At 44.1% G+C, this 20185-nt stretch overlaps 1 protein-coding gene across 1 annotated transcript in view; it reads right to left on the bottom strand.

Moving 5' to 3' along the window:
• Nucleotides 1–12861: 12861 nt before the first annotated feature.
• LOC125538123 (transcription factor WRKY45-2-like) overlaps nucleotides 12862–20185 on the bottom strand; it is a 36751-nt gene continuing 29427 nt past the window's right edge. The window contains exons 2-4 of the mRNA XM_048701422.1: nucleotides 15286–15577; nucleotides 15013–15153; nucleotides 12862–13537 (exon numbers count right to left, since the gene is read on the bottom strand). Coding sequence (XP_048557379.1) covers nucleotides 12862–13537; nucleotides 15013–15153; nucleotides 15286–15577 — 1109 coding nt within the window. The remainder of the gene's footprint in view (nucleotides 13538–15012; nucleotides 15154–15285; nucleotides 15578–20185) is intronic.

Below are 20185 nucleotides of genomic sequence, written 5' to 3'. Positions count from 1 at the left end.
CCCAGGCAGAGGGTGAGCATTGCCATTGAGGGGCATGGGATCTTTGTCCTGCGGCACCTGCTCAGCGAAATTAGCTCCAAGAATATAACATGGAGCAGTCCAAGAAACCTTAGCGCCTCCCCAAGCAGCATAATCCGAGAAAACCACATCACGGGGGACAAGTATGTCCTCAGGAAAAGACGCAAAAACCACAGAGCGGACAAGATACGGATCATCACTAATCCAATGATGGAACTTTCCAAACGTGTTGACCGCAGCACTAAGATTTTCAGTGTTTCGAAGGTCAAGGGGGACCCCTAAAAACATTAAGCAACCCTCTCTAAAGCCCTGAACTCCACGGAACCCTTCACCATGATCATGCTTCATGAAACGAACAAATCTATCATTACCAAGATCTTGCGGCGGCAGCTGAATCAAGGCAAAGCGCTCGCCCGCATCTCTGACCTCAAACAAACCAACCCCAGAGATCCAAGGCTGAGCAGAGCGGACATGAAACCCCAACTGATTAACAAGATTAACAACTTCCTGACGAACCTGACCAATCTGACCATGGGGCGGAGCTGGCATGACTTCAGCAATCATAAAGGACTCATGACGGCGCACAATCGGCGACGCAGGGGTGACGAAGGTCCAAGGAAGATGATGCTCGCCACCATCGATGATGTGATGCCCCACCGGGACATAGCGATCTGGGTCCAGCTCAAAAACCGCCATTGGCGAAGCACTAGGCGGCGGTGATGAATGCAGAGGAAGCTCAGGCGGTGGAGGCGGTGTTTTCGGTGGTGAGGTAGAGGGCGTGCAGGGTTTAGGCGATGATGATGGTGATGTGACCAGGGGGCAGGCTATTGGTGGAGTCAGAGCGCGCCGTTCGGGGCAGGAAGGCAAGACCGAAATAGGGGGACTCTTCTGTTTCCAAACCAACCCATATTAAATAGCAATCCTCTCGCAATCCCTCCTGGAGTGGCCCACAACCCCACAAGCCACACAGAGAGCAGAACTAGGGCAACTCACTGATAAATGGCCCTTGACAGAGCAAATCTGACACGTCACAATTTGGTCCACCATGTCATCGACCATGGCATTAAAATTCTCATTAGCTTCCTGTGAAGATGGAATACGAAACCCAGATAGAGAATCCTGCCTACCAAAACACGGGGGCGGAAGACGCGTCGGAGATGGGCCAAGAAAATCCTCAGATTGCGGGCTGCATGCCTCTTCAGGGCCCATAGAAGAGTGGGCCAAAGTAGACTGCGACGAGAGAGCCACCAGCCCAGGCCGGAGACTGGGGAGCCCAAAGCCTCAAGATTTGAAGCACCGGAAATCCCGCCCGAAGATCTAGGGGAAGCAACAGAAGGAGGTGATCGCTCCGGAATGGACGCCACCGTTTCGAACATGATGGAGGGAGAGGCCACCGTCCACTGGAGTTCCACCGGCGACGGAGGATGAATGACAACACGCTCATGATCAGAGAGAGGGTACCCAGCAATTGGAGCCACTTCAATACATTCTTGGGTAGCAGGATAACGATAACCGCGACATGCCTCATAATTTTGAAACGTAGCAAATGACAGCTTCTTCCTGACTGAATTAGCCGAACGAATGGCTGACTTAGAGGGAGGTTTATGCATAGCAATCATACCAAGGGCAGCCCTACGCTTGGAGGGACTAACCAAAATCCATTCAGCATCGCACTCCTTTTTCCAAATCTTAAACTCACGCCACCAATTAGGACCCCCTTTTCCCCAGAGATGAAAGCAACATTTGAATTGTGGGCATGAAAAGGATCTGAGATTGACAACATGAAACCCAACAGAATGGCATGAGATCGTAAAAGAGAAGACCTTATCCTTGAGAAGTTGAACAGAAAGATCAATCGCTGAACCCCCAATTGCAGCCTCTAGGGCCGCAGCCACAGAATCAATATCATGCCGAAAAGCATGCCTACTAAAAGAGACAACCAGAATGGAAGGACGAGAACCCTCCATAGGATGAATGGAAAGACCAGAGGACCGAAAAACCTCATCAGCGAAAGCCAAACCTTTAGAGAAATCCAGATCTAGAGTGGAGCCCCCATGAGATCCCATTGAGATGGGGGTCAAGACGGAGAGGAGATCACACCGCGTTGAATGGGTGGAGAAAGGCTTGAATCCACCGGAGAACCACAGAGATCCTAGGGGAAAACCCTAGAGTCGCCATAGAGAGGTGGAGTCGCCATACCTCAGCACTTGGACCAGCAGAAGGGTTGAGATTCCAATCATCACCCCAAAACAGAGAAGTTTGATACTTGATGATTTTTTTGAGATATGGAGATAGTGATATCAAAGTTGTGCTAGTTGGGTAGTTGTGAATTTGAGGAATACTTGTGTTGAAGTTTGCAAGTCCCGTAGCATGCACGTATGGTAAACGTTGTGTGACAAATTTGAAACATGAGGTGCTATTTGATTTTCTTCCTTATGAGTGGCGGTCGGGGATGAGCGATGGTCTTTTCCTACCAATCTATCCCCCTAGGAGCATGCGCGTAATACTTGGTTTTTTATGACTTGTAGATTTTTGCAATAAGTATATGAGTTCTTTATGACTAATGTTGAGTCCATGGATTATACGCACTCTTACCCTTCCATCATTGCTAGCCTCTTCCGTACCGTGCATTGCCCTTTCTCACATTGAGAGTTGGTGCAAACTTCACCGGTGCATCCAAAACCCGTGATATGATACACTCTTTCACACATAAACCTCCTTATATCTTCCTCAGAACAACCACCATACCTACCTATTATGGCATTTCCATAGCCATTCCGAGATATATTGCCATGCAACTTTCCACCCTTCCGTTTATTATTACACACATCATCATTGTAATATTTCTTTGCATGATCATGTAATTGACATCGTATTTGTGGCAAAGCCACCATTCATAATTTTTCATAGATGTCGCTCTTGATTCATCGCAATCCCGGTACACCGCAGGAGGCATTCATATAGAGTCATATCTTGTTCTAGTATCGAGTTGTAATCTTTGAGTTGTAAATAAATAGAAGTGTGATGATCATCATTAATAGAGCATTGTTCCAAAATAAAGAGAAAGGCCAAAAAAGGAAAGGCCAAATAAAAAAAGAAAGGCAAAAAAAGCCAAATAAAAAAATACAAAAGGGACAATGCTACTATCCTTTTTTCCACACTTGTGCTTCAAAGTAGCACCGTGATCTTCATGATAGAGAGTCTCTTGTTTTGTCACTTTCATATACTAGTGGGAATTTTTCATTATAGAACTTGGCTTGTATATTCCAACAATGGGCTTCCTCAAATGCCCTAGGTCTTCGTGAGCAAGCAAGTTGGATGCACAACCACTTAGTTTCTTTTGTTGAGCTTTCATACATTTATAGCTCTAGTGCATCCGTTGCATGGCAATCCCTACTCCTTGCATTGACATCAATTGATGGGCATCTCCCTTGACCATTGATTAGTCACGTCGATGTGAGACTTTCTCCTTTTTGTCTTCTCCACATAACCCCCTCGTTATATTCTATTCCACCCATAGTGCTATATCCATGGCTCACGCTCATGTATTGCATGAAAGTTGAAAAAGTTTGAGATTACTAAAGTATGAAACAATTGCTTGGCTTGTCATCGGGGTTGTGCATGATGAGAGCATTCTTGTGAGACGAAAATGGAGCATGACCAAACTATATGATTTTGTAGGGATGAACTTTCTTTGGCCATGTTATTCTGAGAAGACATGATTGCTTAGTTAGTATGCTTGAAGTATTATTATTTTTATGTCAATATTAAACTTTTGTCTTGAATCTTATGGATCTGAATATTCTGGCTACAATAAAGAGAAATACATGATGAATATGTTAGGTAGCATCCCACATCAAAAATTCTGTTTTTATCATTTACCTACTCGAGGACGAGCATGAATTAAGCTTGGGGATGCTGATACGTCTCCAACGTATCTATAATTTTTGATTGTTCCATGCTATTATATTATCAAACTTGGATGTTTTATATGCATTTATATACTATTTTATATGATTTTTGGGACTAACCTATTAACCTAGAGCCCAGTGCCAGTTATCAAACGGAGTCCAATTGACCTGAAACTTCACAGAACTTATTTTTGGACCAGAAGAAGCCCACAGAGTATCAGAGATGGACCAGGAGAGTCCCGGGCTGCCCACGAGGGTGGGGGCGCGCCCCCCTGCCTCGTGGACAGCCCGGAGGTCCACCGACGTACTTCTTCCTCCCATATATACCCATATACCCTAAAAACTTTGGAGAGCACAATAGATCGGGAGTTCCACTGCCAGAAGCCTCTGTAGCCATCGAAAACCAATCTAGACCCGTTCTGGCACCCTGCCGGAGGGGGAATCCCTCTCCGGTGGCCATCTTCATCATCCCGGTGCTCTCCATGACGAGGAGGGAGTAGTTCTCCCTCGGGGCTGAGGGTATGTACCAGTAGCTATGTGTTTGATCTCTCTCTCTCTCTCATGTTCTTGAGGTGATACGATCTTGATGTATCGCGATCTTTGCTATTATAGTTGGATCTTATGATGTTTCTCCTCCTCTACTCTCTTGTAATGGGTTGAGTTTTCCCTCTGAAGTTATCTTATCGGATTGAATCTTTAAGGATTTGAGAACACTTGATGTATGTCTTGCGTGGGATACCCGTGGTGACAATGGGGTATTCTATTGATTCACTTGCTGTATGGTTTGGTGATCAACTTGCGGATTCCGTGACCTTGGGAATCTATGCATAGGGGTTGGCACACGTTTTCGTCTTGACTCTCCGGTAGAAACTTTGGGGCACTCTTTGAGGTTCTATGTGTTGGTTGAATAGATGAATTTAAGATTGTGTGATGCATATCATATAATCATGCCCATGGATACTTGAGGTGACATTGGAGTATCTAGGTGACATTAGGGTTTTGGTTGATTTGTGTCTTAAGGTGTTATTCTAGTACGAACTCTAGGGCTGTTTGTGACACTTATAAGAATAGCCCAACGGATTGATTGGAAAGAATAACTTTGAGGTGGTTTCGTACCCTACCATAATCTCTTCGTTTGTTCTCTGCTATTAGTGACTTTGGAGTGACTCTTTGTTGCATGTTGAGAGATAGTTATAGGATCCAATTATGTTATTATTGTTGAGGAAACTTGCACTAGTGAAAGTATGAACCCTAGGCCTTGTTTCAACGCATTGCAATACCGTTTATGCTCACTTTTACCATTAGTTACCTTGCTGTTTTTATATTTTCAGATTACAAAAACTATTATCTACTATCCATATTGCACTTGTATCACCATCTCTTCGCCGAACTAGTGCACCTATACAATTTACCATTGTATTGGGTGTGTTGGGGACACAAGAGACTTTTTGTTATTTGGTTGCAGGGTTGCTTAAGAGAGACCATCTTCATCCTACGCCTCCTACGGATTGATAAACCTTAGGTCATCCACTTGAGGGAAATTTGCTACTGTCCTACAAACCTCTGCACTTGGAGGCCCAACAACGTCTACAAGAAGAAGGTTGTGTAGTAGACATCACTGATCGGCCTAAATTGTGTTACCTTTTCCGGTGTGTTAACCTTTGGAATCGTAATGATCGCAGTATCGTTCCAACCAGCTGGTATAGTACACGTATTGATGGCTTGTAGGACCTCCTCAACTAGATCATCCCCTAACATAGGCCAAAATCTTTTATAGAAGATAGCATGAAGTCCATCTGGTCCTGTAGCTTTTAAGTCCCCAATCTCAAACAGCGCCTTACGAATATCTTCAGCAGTATAAGGGGCAAGAAGAGCATTGTTCATTTCAGTCGCCACTCTCCTACGAACTAGGGACAAAACCTCTTGATTTGGATGTTGGACTTCTGACATGAAGAACTTTGAAAAATAATCAGTAATGTTATTCTTCAGCTCCTTACATTCTCTCCAAATCCCAGAATCATCTAAAAGTTTCTTTATATTATTTCTCTTTTTGCTGTCTGTGGCTGTGTTATGGAAAAACGACGTATTATGATCCCCGTGCATCAACCAGTTTGCACTACCTCTTTGTAGCCAGAAAATTTCCTCTTGGTCCAATAGGTTCTCAATTACCACAATAATCTCCTTTTGTCGGCAGCGTGATTATGTGTTCAAGGGACCACGCCTCAGTCTCTCTAACTATTTTTTTAATTTATTAATTCTCCGCTTCGGGCCCTTGAGAGTTACACGATCCCAAGCGTGCAAATCGGCATGCACGGCTCTCATTCGATCAACTAGTGAAGGGACAATACCTGCTAACTTTGCTTTTTCCCAAGAAGCCTTAACAATTTCAGTGACAATCTCTTCCTTTAACCACCTAGCTTCAAATTGCTTCACGCGCCCCTCTGGTCGTCTGAAAATATTGTCATCCAAATAATCCATGTCCAAGACCAGCGGCCGATGATCGGAATGAACATGTTCTTCATTAATCACCGTCGCACGAGGAAATTTATGTGCCCACCCCACATTGCAAACTGCCCGATCAAGACACTCTTGAATTTCACCTCTACTCCAAGTAAAAGGACCGCCCATGTAACCTAAGTCCTCCAGCCCACAGTCCATAAGGCATTCACGAAAATCCCTCATCATTCCATTTGGTCTCGCATTACCGCCCTCTTTTTCCGAGGAATATAAAATTTCATTCAAATCCCCAAAACAACCCAAGGGTGGTCGCCCTTACTATGTAAATTCCGAATATCATCCCAAGATAAATGATGTTCGTTCCAGTTCGGATGACCATAAAAGCCCGTGAATCGCCACTGTACACATCCTCATACATAAACAAAACATCAATAAAATAAGATGATACATAGTTCAACTCGATTTTATTCGACTTATGATAAAACATTACAAGGCCACCGGCCCGACCATCACTTTCCACTATAAACATAGAATCAAAATTTAAAACACGACGTAACTCATCGGCATTACATTTATTCAAATGAGACTTGGAAAGAAAAATTAAATCTGCCCTTGTGCGCCCCTGTAGGTCCAAGAGCTCGCGAACTGCCATGTGGGAGAGCATACCATGGCAGTTCCATCCTAAGATTTTCATTTGGCACGGCGGACCTCCTCCTCGGAGGCCGCCGATGCGCCATTTTTGCCCTTCTCTTCTCCAACCGATTCCACCACTTACTGTTCATACTCCTCTGCATATGCCCCCCCCCCCTATCTTTTATTTCATGGATATGGCCCTCATATCTCACCAACCATATTTACTAGTAGAACGCCCGTGCGCTGCCACGGGCTACACATGCTACAATATATACAAGTATAAATGAAACAAACAAATGATTATGTAATCTTCAAGATCGAACTTCTTTTTCCCTCATAAGTCCTAGCGTGTTTGGACATCAAACGAGTGCCCAGCGGGCTTCCCCAAATCGAACCATTCAGACAGCCTGGGCTCCCTCAAATCCTGCCCATATATGGGGGGGGGGGAGGACAAATACGGCTTTCCGGACTATTTTCACGTTATCTCCAACACGAGGTCCCACAATAACCTCATCCCATGACACAACCTTCATTTTTTCTACCGGACCCTCCCATTCCCGCTCAGTTTCCTGTCATAGCGGGACATTTCTCTCTAGAGCCCTCTTTAAAATTGGACGACACTCGCCTTCTCACCTTTAAAAATGGTGTTCTCTCTCTCCTTCACACCATACTTACCCACAAAACGCCAAGGAGGAGTCCCCCGCCAACTCTCTGGCTCTCCGCCCTATTCCGTTCCCTCGGTGTTCGTGTCGGCCATCACCATCACACCTCCCGTGTCCCCCCCCCCCCCCCCCCCCCGGGCCCCCCCCCCCCCCGCCCCGAGCCAAGAAGGCAGATCCGATGCCTCCCGAGACATTGTCACGTTGTAACATACAGTTGAATGTCGTGCATTACCATGAAACAGAAATACCCATAGTGTTCGTTACTATCTCTTGAAGGAACCAACCAATGCATTTACTCTTCTATCCTATCCAAAAATTCTATGACTTGATACAAAAAGTATGAACCGCTCGCTCATGCAATTTGTTGCAAAGCCATCTCTAATGAAATGCAATTTTCCGTATTTTGCAAATTATTCCGCTGAATAGGCCAACCCCAACCCCCAACTCACTCACTCTCAACTGACACTCTGATCACAAAATCCATTAACTCGTGTTCTAAGTGAGCCAGTGATGCAATAAAATAATATATTAGGGCCATGGCTTACTGTTTTTAGGGTAAAAAACATAAACTCAATCTATTAGTCAGTATAACCAGTCATGTTTTGAACAAATACTACATAGGTTCTCACTCCGGTCCTTTAGTATTTGCACTTTCTCATTTTTTAACACAACAATGCGGCTCTGGTTTATAGATGGTGTAAAACTTGGGGTTAATAATCTAATAACACCATGTTGGTTTTGTTCATTTAGCATTAAAGCATCGCACTACAAAATGAGCACTACAAGCGCCCCTTGAAGACAAGAAGTTTTTCTACCAATCCAATTCTCGTAGGCATGTTGACATATTCCATTAGCAGCAAACAATTCATCATTTCACGTTCGCAGGAACGCTTTCTCATTCTCACAAGATTTTTGAATCATTCTTCTGTTCTCATCAAGGGATTTCATTTTTTTCATGTAAACCTACTTCCTTCTTCAAAGTCTAGGAAGAAGAACACGAGTCAGAATGTAACTTCATGAAATTCAAACTGAAAATAACAAGATGCCACTTTTAAAATAACACCTTGATCGTCAATTGGCCCTTTTGATGGAATGCATCACTGGTTTCAGCCATTGAGTCCATATTGGAACACACTTGCTTCCTTGCGGCTTTCATTCCATTAATCTCTTCAATGAAAAAAGATAATCTTCATTCAAAGAAATGGTCTCGTTTTCGATATTATTCAATTTTTTCATGAGTCGTGATCTACAACATCACAATAGTTTTAAGATAAGATGATAGATCAAAAACCATAATAATCTAACACGAGAAAGGGGATATAGTTGCCTGCACAAAATTATTATGAACTCCTCAAATTATTCAACTGAATTTGCCTTATTCAACTACCGAAGAATTGAGCATCCATTGTCTAGACCATTTCTCTTATGAATACAGTTGTGTACTTCTTCATCTCAAGATTGCCTTCTCAACCATTATTCCGCTAGATTTCTCTGCCAGCATTTTTGTTCAAATGTGCAAGCAAAATAAAATTTGAATTCCATGAATATAAAAATATTAAAATTTACAATAACTACGTTTAATACCTAAATAAGAGAGAGGTAAGAAAGTATCAGGTTACATGCCATTAAACCTCAAAATCAACTGAACCAAGATTCAAGAAACATGATATAGTTTGCAAGCGATTATACATAATTTCTGCTTTTTTATAGCATGGTGCACACAAGCAACATAAAGCAATGGAGACCAATCCAATACCTCCCTGAATTGTTTGGCTTTCTACAGAGGCCAATCTAATACCTCCCTGAACTTTTTAGCCAAGCACTGCTAGCCTCTTTCCCTTCATCCATATCACCCTGCAATGTAACAAACCCCATTGGAAAAATTAGATGTATTCGAAAATCAAAATGCGAGCAATTAGAATTTAGCAATGAACGATTAGGTACTGCAGAATATAATGTTGTTGTCCATTACTACAGTATAGTACCATAACAACACCTTAAGTTAGGCTAAAAATAGAGGAAATGCAGCATCAATGCTATCGTCGACAATCAGGCTTCAGAACAAGAACTGCAAGCGGCCTAACACTACTAATCAAATGCATCAAGGGAAATTAAATTGACTGTGATATAGGTACTACTTACAGGATAAAAAGGTACTACTTCCAGGATAAATTGCATAATGTTAAATGTTTTCGTATCCATCATCCATAACCTACATCAGCGCAAAAAGGAAAAAAAATGCTCAACATTCCACTAAATGCTGCAACAGAGTATCTTCTCCATGGTTGCTCCACAACCTGCATTTATCCATAAGAATCACGGTGAAATAGCCAGCCCAACACCTCCATTAGCCAACTTTTTTAATGGCAGAAATTAAAAATTACGACTACGTTGACAATGCTTCCCCAAACACCGTGCTGTTGCCTATATGTAAATATGGCCTCGTCACACATGCTTGCAGTATGTTTATCTAGACACATGAATGGTCCTCGGTACACCGCACACCCACCATTACCAAGTCACTGAACCCCTACTAAACTCGCAGCCTCGTGCGCATTATCCCGCCACCACGAGCTCTACTGCCGCAAACAGCGGAGAGAGGAGAATGGGAACGACACAGAGAGAAAGAGAGATGAGAAAGGTGAGAGCAAAGAGTGTGGGAGATGAGCATGGTGGGAATCATGGAGGTGATGCTTTCTAGTAGGAATCGTGGCAACGCACGAGCAATGTCGGGTGTCCCTGTAGATTAAGCATATTGTAGTTCCAAGAAACAACATAGCTGCTATTGTTATTTATGTAGATATTGCTTAGAACAAGAACTTGATTAGTGCGGCGGTGAAGCTATAATTTGGCTTTCTTGGACATAGTACCTAAGGAATATGATGTGCAACTTGTCAAAGTGTTATTGTACTGTAGGTTTCAATCAGGCTTGTAATGTCTATTTGTTCTTAGCAATCGGCAGTGATGCACTGCTTTGAACAACTTCCTTTTGTCAATATTTTTGCCATAGCTATTGAATCCTTTTGAACTTCATCCACAACCAGCCTGTTATAGAAGATCATCCAGCTTGATATACTTATTCGTACACACATCAGAAATTGTTGTAAACCTGAGTTAGAACTAAAAGAAATGAAAAATAAGGGATACCTCTAGTTGGACTTTGAACCTTTGGGAGCTAAACCTATAGGTGCTTCCCGACCCGCATGTGGCACTGAAGGAGAATATTGGGGAGGTCGATCGTGCCCATGGGAACTACGGTGGTGCATGCCATGCGGTCAGATCGAGAAGCACATAGACACAAAAGGAACAAGCCCTAGCCTGAGCACCGACCTTGAGCAACTCGTCGTGTACGCCTCTCACCAGTCGGCACCACCGTGAGGTGTGTAGGGCGGTGATCCTTTCCATGTCTCCAAGGAAAGAGCTCCATCTCCCGAACCAATCTGCTGCTGCACCCCGCCACCACCGTGTTGTTGCTATGACCCCGTTGTTGATGCGAGGCCAAGGGCCACACGCCTAGAGGCACGCAACACACAGGAGGCATGGTGTATGGGGTTGTGGGAAGGTTTAGGGAGAGGGGCGACACGGAGGTCGAAGGAGGGGGAGGGCATCGGGGTGGTCACATTAGAGACGAGGCACCAGGTTTGTTCTGGACACGAGGGAGGGAAAGAGTTCTGGTGAAGAATGGAAACTGCAATTTGCCGTGATGTGTTTCCATGCAAACTATAAAAAAGAGTTGGGTTCGTTTGCAAAAAAAAGAGGTGAGGGAAGGCTTTGATCGGTGGAGGCTTTTATCGATTGATGAGGCAACGAAGCGAAGCAAAATGAGTAGAGATATTGGTTGTTATTAGTAAAGGCAGGGACCGATGTGTTAGGAAAGTTAAGATTTGGAATTGATTGCCATGAAACTGGATTTTATTATTTGATAACGTGCTATCGGTTCCTGCCCGTTTGTAACGTGCCTGGTTAAGAAAGTTTGGAGAGGTAAGGGAAGTTTTTATTGGGAGGGTGAAAAGACCGATCTGAGAAGATAGTGGTGGGAGATGAGACGAAAATAAACCAGACGAAATAAAATCGGACGAAATAAAACTGTGGACCCGCAATTCCACCAACTGCTTCATTAGAAATAGAGATTTGGATATATGTCCCTATTAGTATTGCTAGAAGTATACATTCCGTATATGGGAATAACTGACGGTAGATGGAGTAGCACACTGCTGCTGCATACCCACTGACATAGAAACTTGTGAACTTTAATCCGATCCCCTGTTTTCTGCATTTTAACTTTTGTGACAAAGTCAATGATTCATGTGTTCGATAGGAGAAAAAACTTATGTTGGTTTGATTGAACATAGCACTCTTGTTAGAATTAATCATAGTCACCATCTCTTGATTGCATGGGCTTAATTTCGTTCTAATGCTAGTTTTGGACCGAAAGTCCTCTTCCGGTCAAACTTTGACAAACTTATTTTTGGAGCATTGACTTTGTTCTTTTCTGCCATGACTTCCGCGAATGTTCTTTGATGATACATTTTTTTAAAGGCTTTCATGATACATTTTTGCAAACACAAAAAGTATTATCAAAGTTTACCAAAAAATTCAGAATTTTTTAAAAAGTTACTATTTTTTAAATTTTACTGTTCATCGGGAAGCATTTGAGCTCGGTAGCAAATACTCCATGTCCGTTTTGGACTCCCACTCGGTGTACGGATTTTTTTCCCATTGTCAACCATAAATCTGGAAGACAAAGTTTCAAATTTCAGATCATTTTTTAGGGATACTGAGCCCAATTTATAAATAGCAATGGTTAGGTAAATATGGACATAATTCACGCTCCTAGAATCAGATTGACATTATGTTTTATATAGATAACAAAGTTTTAGGTAAATAAACAATAGTTATTGACATATACATACAAGCCCCTCAAGAAAAAATACAAGTTAGTATACGAGCGTTGCAGTGAACAGATAAAATAACTGAAATACATGTGTGCAAAATATAAGTATAGTATAATCCACCACATGTTGATGTTCATCAGTGATATTCTGTGCATACATATACTTCCTCTATTTCATAATGTAAGACGCTTTTTGACATCATAATGTCAAAAAACGTCTTACGTTACGAGACAGTGGGAATACATATTATTGCTAATGTCGATGACGGTGCCCGACGACATATATTCACAAGTAGTATGGCCACGCTGAGTCGGTGTCCGTGAACCGGGCAACAGCCGTGGGCACGTCGACCGAATGGATGGTCGACTGAGCCGCGAAGGGAGAAAACAGCGGGCCGCACGGGAAGTAAATTTCGTCCATCGACATAGCGTCCGTGCTCCGGGGGAGTCCGCCGCCGGCCCGCATCGGATCACTCAAGTTGATCGCTTCCACGGGCAGCGACGACGACGACGAAGACGGAGCTGCAGGTGCCTTCACGGGAGCAAATGGCGAGCGGCACAAGATCTCCGCCACCGTCGTCTCATCCAGGCCCATGCTCACGTCCAGCAGGGTCGGCGTACGCCCGCCGACCGGATCACTCGGGCTCGCTCTTACGACCGGCGGCGGTGAGGATGAGGACGATAGACCTGCAGGCGCAGCTCCGCCGATGACCATGGCGAGGCACGAGGCCATGACGTCGTCGTCCAATTTGGCGCGTTGAGGATCGAAATGACCGCTCCTTGTCGTGTGCTTGTTCCCACCGATAGATTCCCTGGGAAGCACTACTTCTTGTTGGCACTTGTGCTCGTTCACGTAGGTGACCTGGAACATGGGACGCCGGCCGCCGCTGGTATCCTGCTGCTGCACCGTCTTCTTCGCCCTGCAGCCGCGGTCATGGCTAAACATGCATTTGTAGTAGCACCTGCACGCGTATACACGGACCTCATGGTTCAGTTAAGAACGGGTACGAAGACGTCCTCTCATAATTAGTGTGTGATGAGTAACCGAAGACAAAGGGCATGCTGAAACTTGTGATAAATCCCGCAAAAAAAAGAAACTTGTGATAAAATACAGCTCTTATTTCATCATTTGAAAAGTCAGGTTGCTCGGCATGTGTACGGTGAACTAGTAGATATCTGGGATAACAATAATGTTGGTCCTACCAATCAAAATCCTCCACATCAGCTTGCTTGTAAAAGTTTTAAGTAACCTTTTGTAGATGTAGCATTACCCCTGAGTCTGCAAAGGTGTTAATATATGGAGTTGAGTTTTTAATGTTCTCGAGAGAGTTTAGAGTACCAGGGAGTGAGGCAATTTGATCTACAAATCTTCAAAATTGAAGTATGAAAATTAGAGATCCAAAGCCTCCCTTTACTTGTTGGCTTTCACCTCATACCCGATTTATTTATTTGGGTGTGTCTAGGGCACATCTAGATGTGCTCTAGTTATTGCACATCTAAGTGAGTGAATCAAGCATAAAGAAAAAAAAAGGGAAAGAAAATATTCACACGAATCTCAATGTAAGATCAATGACATATGACTTAGATGTGCAATACTTATGGCACATCTAGATGTGCTTTAGCAAAACTCTATTTTTATAGTAGAAAAATGCTAGTTCTAGAATCTTGCTCGTTCTCGCCCTTGTTTTTTTTTCCTACAAGGGGTTTCCATATAAATCTTGTGTGTGTCCCTTATTTTGGTGTCCTCCTGTCATATTTGTTGTTAGTCAAGTTCTTTCTTGTTATTGATGCCTGTTGCTCAAGTTTGGTAGAGTTTAGTTGTGTCGATATTGAATTTATGAAATATGCATGAGTTTTAAAAGTCAAAAGCTGTCTCTAATTGACCATGGTTATAAATATCAACTTCCACAATGCAAAATTAGCATCATTCGATTCATCATAAAGTGTATTTTATATTTTATCTATTTATTATTTTAGATGTCGATAGCTTATTCTGTAAACACGGGCAAACATGTCTGCATTTGAAAACCCTAACATACACCATATTGTGGAAAGAGGGAGTATGTTGGTGACTATTTGGTGGAGACTAGTGGGTGAAAAACAAGGGGTGAGGCCCACGTGTGTGGTTGCTTTTTCCTTTTTGGATTTCCCCCTGCGCCCGATCCCAAATTATTCAAAGTTGCATAATTTTGAAGTTCAAAAATGCAAACATTAAATTGTTGAAAGTTCAAAATTTTGAAAGCTTGCAATTTCTGAAAGTTCAAAATTCAAAAGTTAAAATTTCGGATGTTTTTAAAGTTTCAAAAAAATTGAGGTGTGCACATCCCGTGAAGAATTCCTGGGTCCACTCATCATCATCCAAATGGACTGTATCCGCGATGATTAAGAGATGGCACCACGTAAGATCATTTGAGGTCTCAATTAATTAGCACTTCACCTTGCAAATTTTCTGTTCTGAATGTTCTTTTGCCCGTATTTTCTCCACTGGTAACCATCACTATGAGGCGAGGCTGTAATCTCCTTGCAGGTAACCCCGTTTTGTCTACCCTTCCTTGTAGGAGTAACCTCTTCTCCACCACTGCATTGTTCCATGCATGTAAACAGCAGCAGGGTGACAAATCACGTACATGTGGAAACATCAAAGACTATAGCCAGGAAAGGTGACAGGCGGATAGGCCAGCAAAAAAAGGCAGGTAGGCCAGCAGTGTACCAGATAGGAATATCATTTGTCGGAGTCGGCTGATCGATGCCACCCTCAGCGATGGTCGCCCCTGGCGCCGCCACTCTGCTACTGTCTCCGGACCTGAGCATGAACAGAGACACCATGAACACCCGGGAGAGCTCCTGGCTCATCGCGACGGCCGCCTCCTGCCCACGTCCGTCGAGGGGGCCGCGGCGCAGCATTGCCAGGAGCCTCGCGTTGAGATCGTGCCCGCCGACGAGCTCCTGCGATAGTTTTTCTATGGCCTCTTGCCCAGACGTCATCTCTTCAAACTGTGGTACTGTAGGTGATGGTCAGTTTGTGAGGTTGATATTGGTCCAGCCGAAGCCCGAAGGTGGTTATATAGGGGAGACGGACACCTACGTACGCTACAGCGATCAGTCACGCTGAGAGTCTGATCACCTCCGTGTAAAACTCTGTGATTGCCACTTTGCCAGTCATCTGTGTCTGACGGTGGCGGGCATTTCATCGGTCAGACAAACGGATGCACTGATAGATTTTCTTTTCATTCTCCTTGAGATAGGCTGATCGGTGGGGCTTGATCTGGCATGGTAGGTGGCGTATGGACAAGAGAACCTACTAGTGAAAGTCACGCTACGAAAACTCACGTAACGCAAGTCATTCAATAATAGGCAAACTGGGGATGCCCACTGTAGACTTTTGTTTCCCTACTGTACAACATCTCTGCTATTAAGGGGACAATTTGGTAAATGCCGATCCAATCACATCTCCTTCCTTTCTTAGGATGCTGGATCTGCTGGGGAGACATGTGACACTCCCATAAAAAACAAATCAATCACCAATCAGAAAATGTCTCCAGCAGCCCCAACCGATTCACTATCACACATGACGAATCAAACTATCTACACTACCAAAAGAGACATAACGTCCCCATTTCGCTTAATTTTCATCCGCCTCAATTCCATGCTTAGCGCGCCAAGAAAACCAAGTGAAAACCGGCACACACACACCTTCTCCCTTCTATTTTCTGTATACTCTCTACTATTAAAGGGGAGGTGTGTACGTCGTTCATCCCCGAGCCCATCGGTCGAAGCATCTTCCCATGATGCTATTTCCTTTTACTGAGCGCAACCCCACCCAATTTGGTAAATGTTGATTCAATCACATCGCCTTCCTTTTTTTTATGATGCACTGACTTGTTTCCCTAATAGATCCACTGCCATAAAAAACAAATCGCTCATCAATCAAAAAATTGTCTCCAGCCGCCCCAACCGATTCACTACCATACACAGCAAATCAATCAATCTGACTGCCTAAAAAAGACATAACATTCTCATTTCGCTCAACCTTCATCCGCCTCTGTTTCATGCTTAGCATGCCAAGAAAACCATGGGAAAACCGGCACGCATGTCTTCTCCCCTCTATTCCCTCTACAATCTCTACTATTAAAGGGAGTTTATACATCGTTTATCCCCCGAGCCCCACCAATCGAAGGATCTTTCCACAATTCTTGATTTCCTTGTACTGATCTATGTTTTTTACTGACCGCAACCCCACACAGTTTGGCAAGTGCTAATTCAATCCATCTCCTTCATTTTTTAGGATGCACTCATGTGTCTCCTCAACTCATCCACTGTCATAAAAAATAAATCAATCACCAATCAAAATTGTCTCCAGCAGCCCCAATCGATTCACTACTATGCACGGCAAATCAATCCATCCACACACCTAAATAAGACATAAAGTTCCCATTTCACTCAACCTTCATCCCGCTCCATTCCGTGCTTAGCACGCAAAGAAAACCAGAGGAAAACTGGCATGCACGTCTTCTCCCCTCTATCCCCCCTATAATCTCTACTATTAAAGGGTGTATATACGTCGTTCGATCCCCTGAGCCCCACCGATTGTAGGATCTTTCCACAATTCTCCATTTCCTGTTAATTCACTTACTGCAACCCTCACCTAGTTGTGCAATTTCTGATTCAATCACATTTCCTTCCTTTTTAGGATCCACTCACGTGTCTGCCCAACATATCCACGATCATAAAAAAATAAATCAATCATCAATCAAAAAAAATCTCCATTAGTCCCAATCTCATTGACTATCATACATGACAAATCAATCTATCTACACTACCTAGAAAAGACATAATGTTCCTATTTTGATCAACCTTCACCCGCCTCCGTTCCATGCTTAGCATGCAAGAAAACTAGGTGAAAACCGACACACACTTATTCTCCCCTCTATTCCCTCTATAATCTCTACTATTAAAAGGGTATGTCGTTCATCCCATGAGCCTCACCGATCGCAGGATCTTTCCATGATTCTCAATTTCCTTTTACTGACCACAACTCCACCTAGTTTGGTAAGTGCTAATTCAATCACATCTCCTTCATTTTTAGGATGCACTTACGTCAAGCTGGCAATGGGGATTACCCATACGGGTATTGGACTCCCATCCCCATGATAGGCTCCCCACGTCTATCCCCATCCCTGTGCCCGCCTACGGGGTTTTCATCCCCGTGGGTAAACCCATATCTGCAATCAACAACAACACTCAACAACATTTCAACAAGAAAAAAATATTTCTGCATAATAAACAACATGTAAGGCCATTTGGGGCCATGTGTTGTGGTTAGTTTAGGGTTTTCTTTGGGCTTCTTTGGGCCAAATAACGGAGATGGTAGAAATTTCCGTGGGTATGTGTGGAATTACCTAGGGTCTAATATTTTAGGGCTCACATATAAGGCCTTCACAGATAAGGCAAATAACAGGTACACAATGGTGGCGCCAGGCCCCAGGGAAGGCGGGCCATGGCCTGTTGCGTGACCTCAAATCTCTTTGTGTACCGTAGCATACAGGTCACTGTTTGACATTGTAGCATGCAGTCAGCTTGGGGCTGAAGGAAATATGCCCTAGAGGCAATAATAAAGTTATTATTTATTTCCTTATATCATGATAAATGTTTATTATTCATGCTAGAATTGTATTAACCGGAAACATAATTGTAGCGACCCGACCTCAAACGGCCAAGTCTCTGTGTTTCAGTGTCATCCCTGGATCGGTAATGCTGACACACACAGTACTCGAGGATTTATAACAGAGTAGCAATCACACACTTATTACATCGAATGTCTCAAAAGAGAACTTATTACAGTAAATATGGCTTAAGGCCATCTAATACGATAACAGCGGAAGGCTTGGAAGATAAAGTGAGTCCATCAACTCCAACGACATAGCTGAGCTGCACGGCAATGACCTAACAAACCTTACTCCTCGTCTGAAAAGTCTGCAACATAATACGTTGCAGCCCGAAAATGGGTCAGCACATGGAATATGCTGGCAAGATAACACAGTAGAGCAAGAATAGAATAATGCTATCACTACATGCATATTTGGCTGGTGGAAAGCTCTATGGTTATAGTTTTTGAGAAAAGCCAATTTTTCCCTACAACAAAGGAATATATTTTATTTAACTATCATGGTAGTTGAAACATCATTGAGAAGGTTCCTCCAACTCAATCCCAATTAAAGTAATTAACAACCCAACAATATTAGTTTAGAGTGATGAGATACTTAGGATACTCCAAGTACTAGATACTCAAGATGTCCATAACCGGGGACACGGCTAACCATGATTAGTTTATACATGTTGGGGATCGTAGCAGAAATTAAAATTTTTCTACGCATCACCAAGATCAATCTATGGAGTATTCTAGCAATGAGGGGAATAGGAGTGCATCTACATACCCTTGTAGATCGCGAGCGGAAGCGTTCAAGTGAACGGGGATGATGGAGTCGTACTCGCCGTGATCCAAATCACCGATGACCAAGTGCCGAACGGACAGCACCTCCGCGTTCAACACACGTACGGTTGGGAAGACGTCTCCTCCTTCTTGATCCAGCAAGGGGGGAAGGAGAGGTTGATGAAGATCCAGCAGCACGGCGGCGTGGTGGTGGATGCAGCAGGATCCCGGCAGGGCTTCGCCAAGCACAAGCGGGGAGGAGAGGTGTTACGGAGGGAGAGGGAGGCGCCAAGAGCAAGGTGCGGCTGCCCTCCCTCCCTTCCACTATATATAGGGGCTAGGGGGGGGGCGCATGCCCCCTTGGAGATCCCATCTAAAGGGGGGGCGGCGGCCCCTGGGGCAACGGCCCCCTTAGGGTTTCCAACCAGGGGGGCGCATGCCCCCTCGGGGGCCAACGACCCCCTAGGGTTTCCAACCCTAGGCGCCTTGGGCCCTTGGGTGGGGCGCACCAGCCCATCAGGGGCTGGTTCCCACACCATTTCAGCCCATGGGGCCCTCCGGGATAGGTGGCCCCATCCGGTGGACCCCCCGAGACCCTTCCGGTGGTCCTGGTACAATACCGGCAACCCCTGAAACCTTCCCGCTGGCCGAAACTGGACTTCCTATATATAAATCTTTACCTCCGTACCATTCCGGAACTCCTCGTGACGTCCGGGATCTCATCCGGGACTCCGAACAACTTTCGGGTTACTGCATACTAATATCTCTACAACTCTAGCGTCACCGAACCTTAAGTGTGTAGACCCTACGGGTTCAGGAGACACGCAGACATGACCGAGATGCCTCTCCGGTCAATAACCAACAGCGGGATCTGGATACCCATGTTGGCTCCCACATGATCCTCGATGATCTCATCAGATGAACCACGATATCGAGGACTTAATCAATCCCGTATTCAATTCCCTTTGTCAATCGGTACGTTACTTGCCCGAGACTCGATCGTCGGTATCCTAATACCTTGTTCAATCTCGTTACCGGAAAGTCACTTTACTCGTACCATAATGAATGATCCCGTGACTAACCCCTTGGTCACATTGAGCTCATTATGATGATGCATTACCGAGTGGGCCCAGAGATACCTCTCCGTCATACGGAGTGACAAATCCCAGTCTCGATTCGT

Source organism: Triticum urartu, chromosome 2, assembly GCF_003073215.2.
Source record: "Triticum urartu cultivar G1812 chromosome 2, Tu2.1, whole genome shotgun sequence".
Lineage (NCBI taxonomy): Eukaryota > Viridiplantae > Streptophyta > Magnoliopsida > Poales > Poaceae > Triticum > Triticum urartu.
This window is presented reverse-complemented; position numbering and strand designations above follow the sequence as displayed.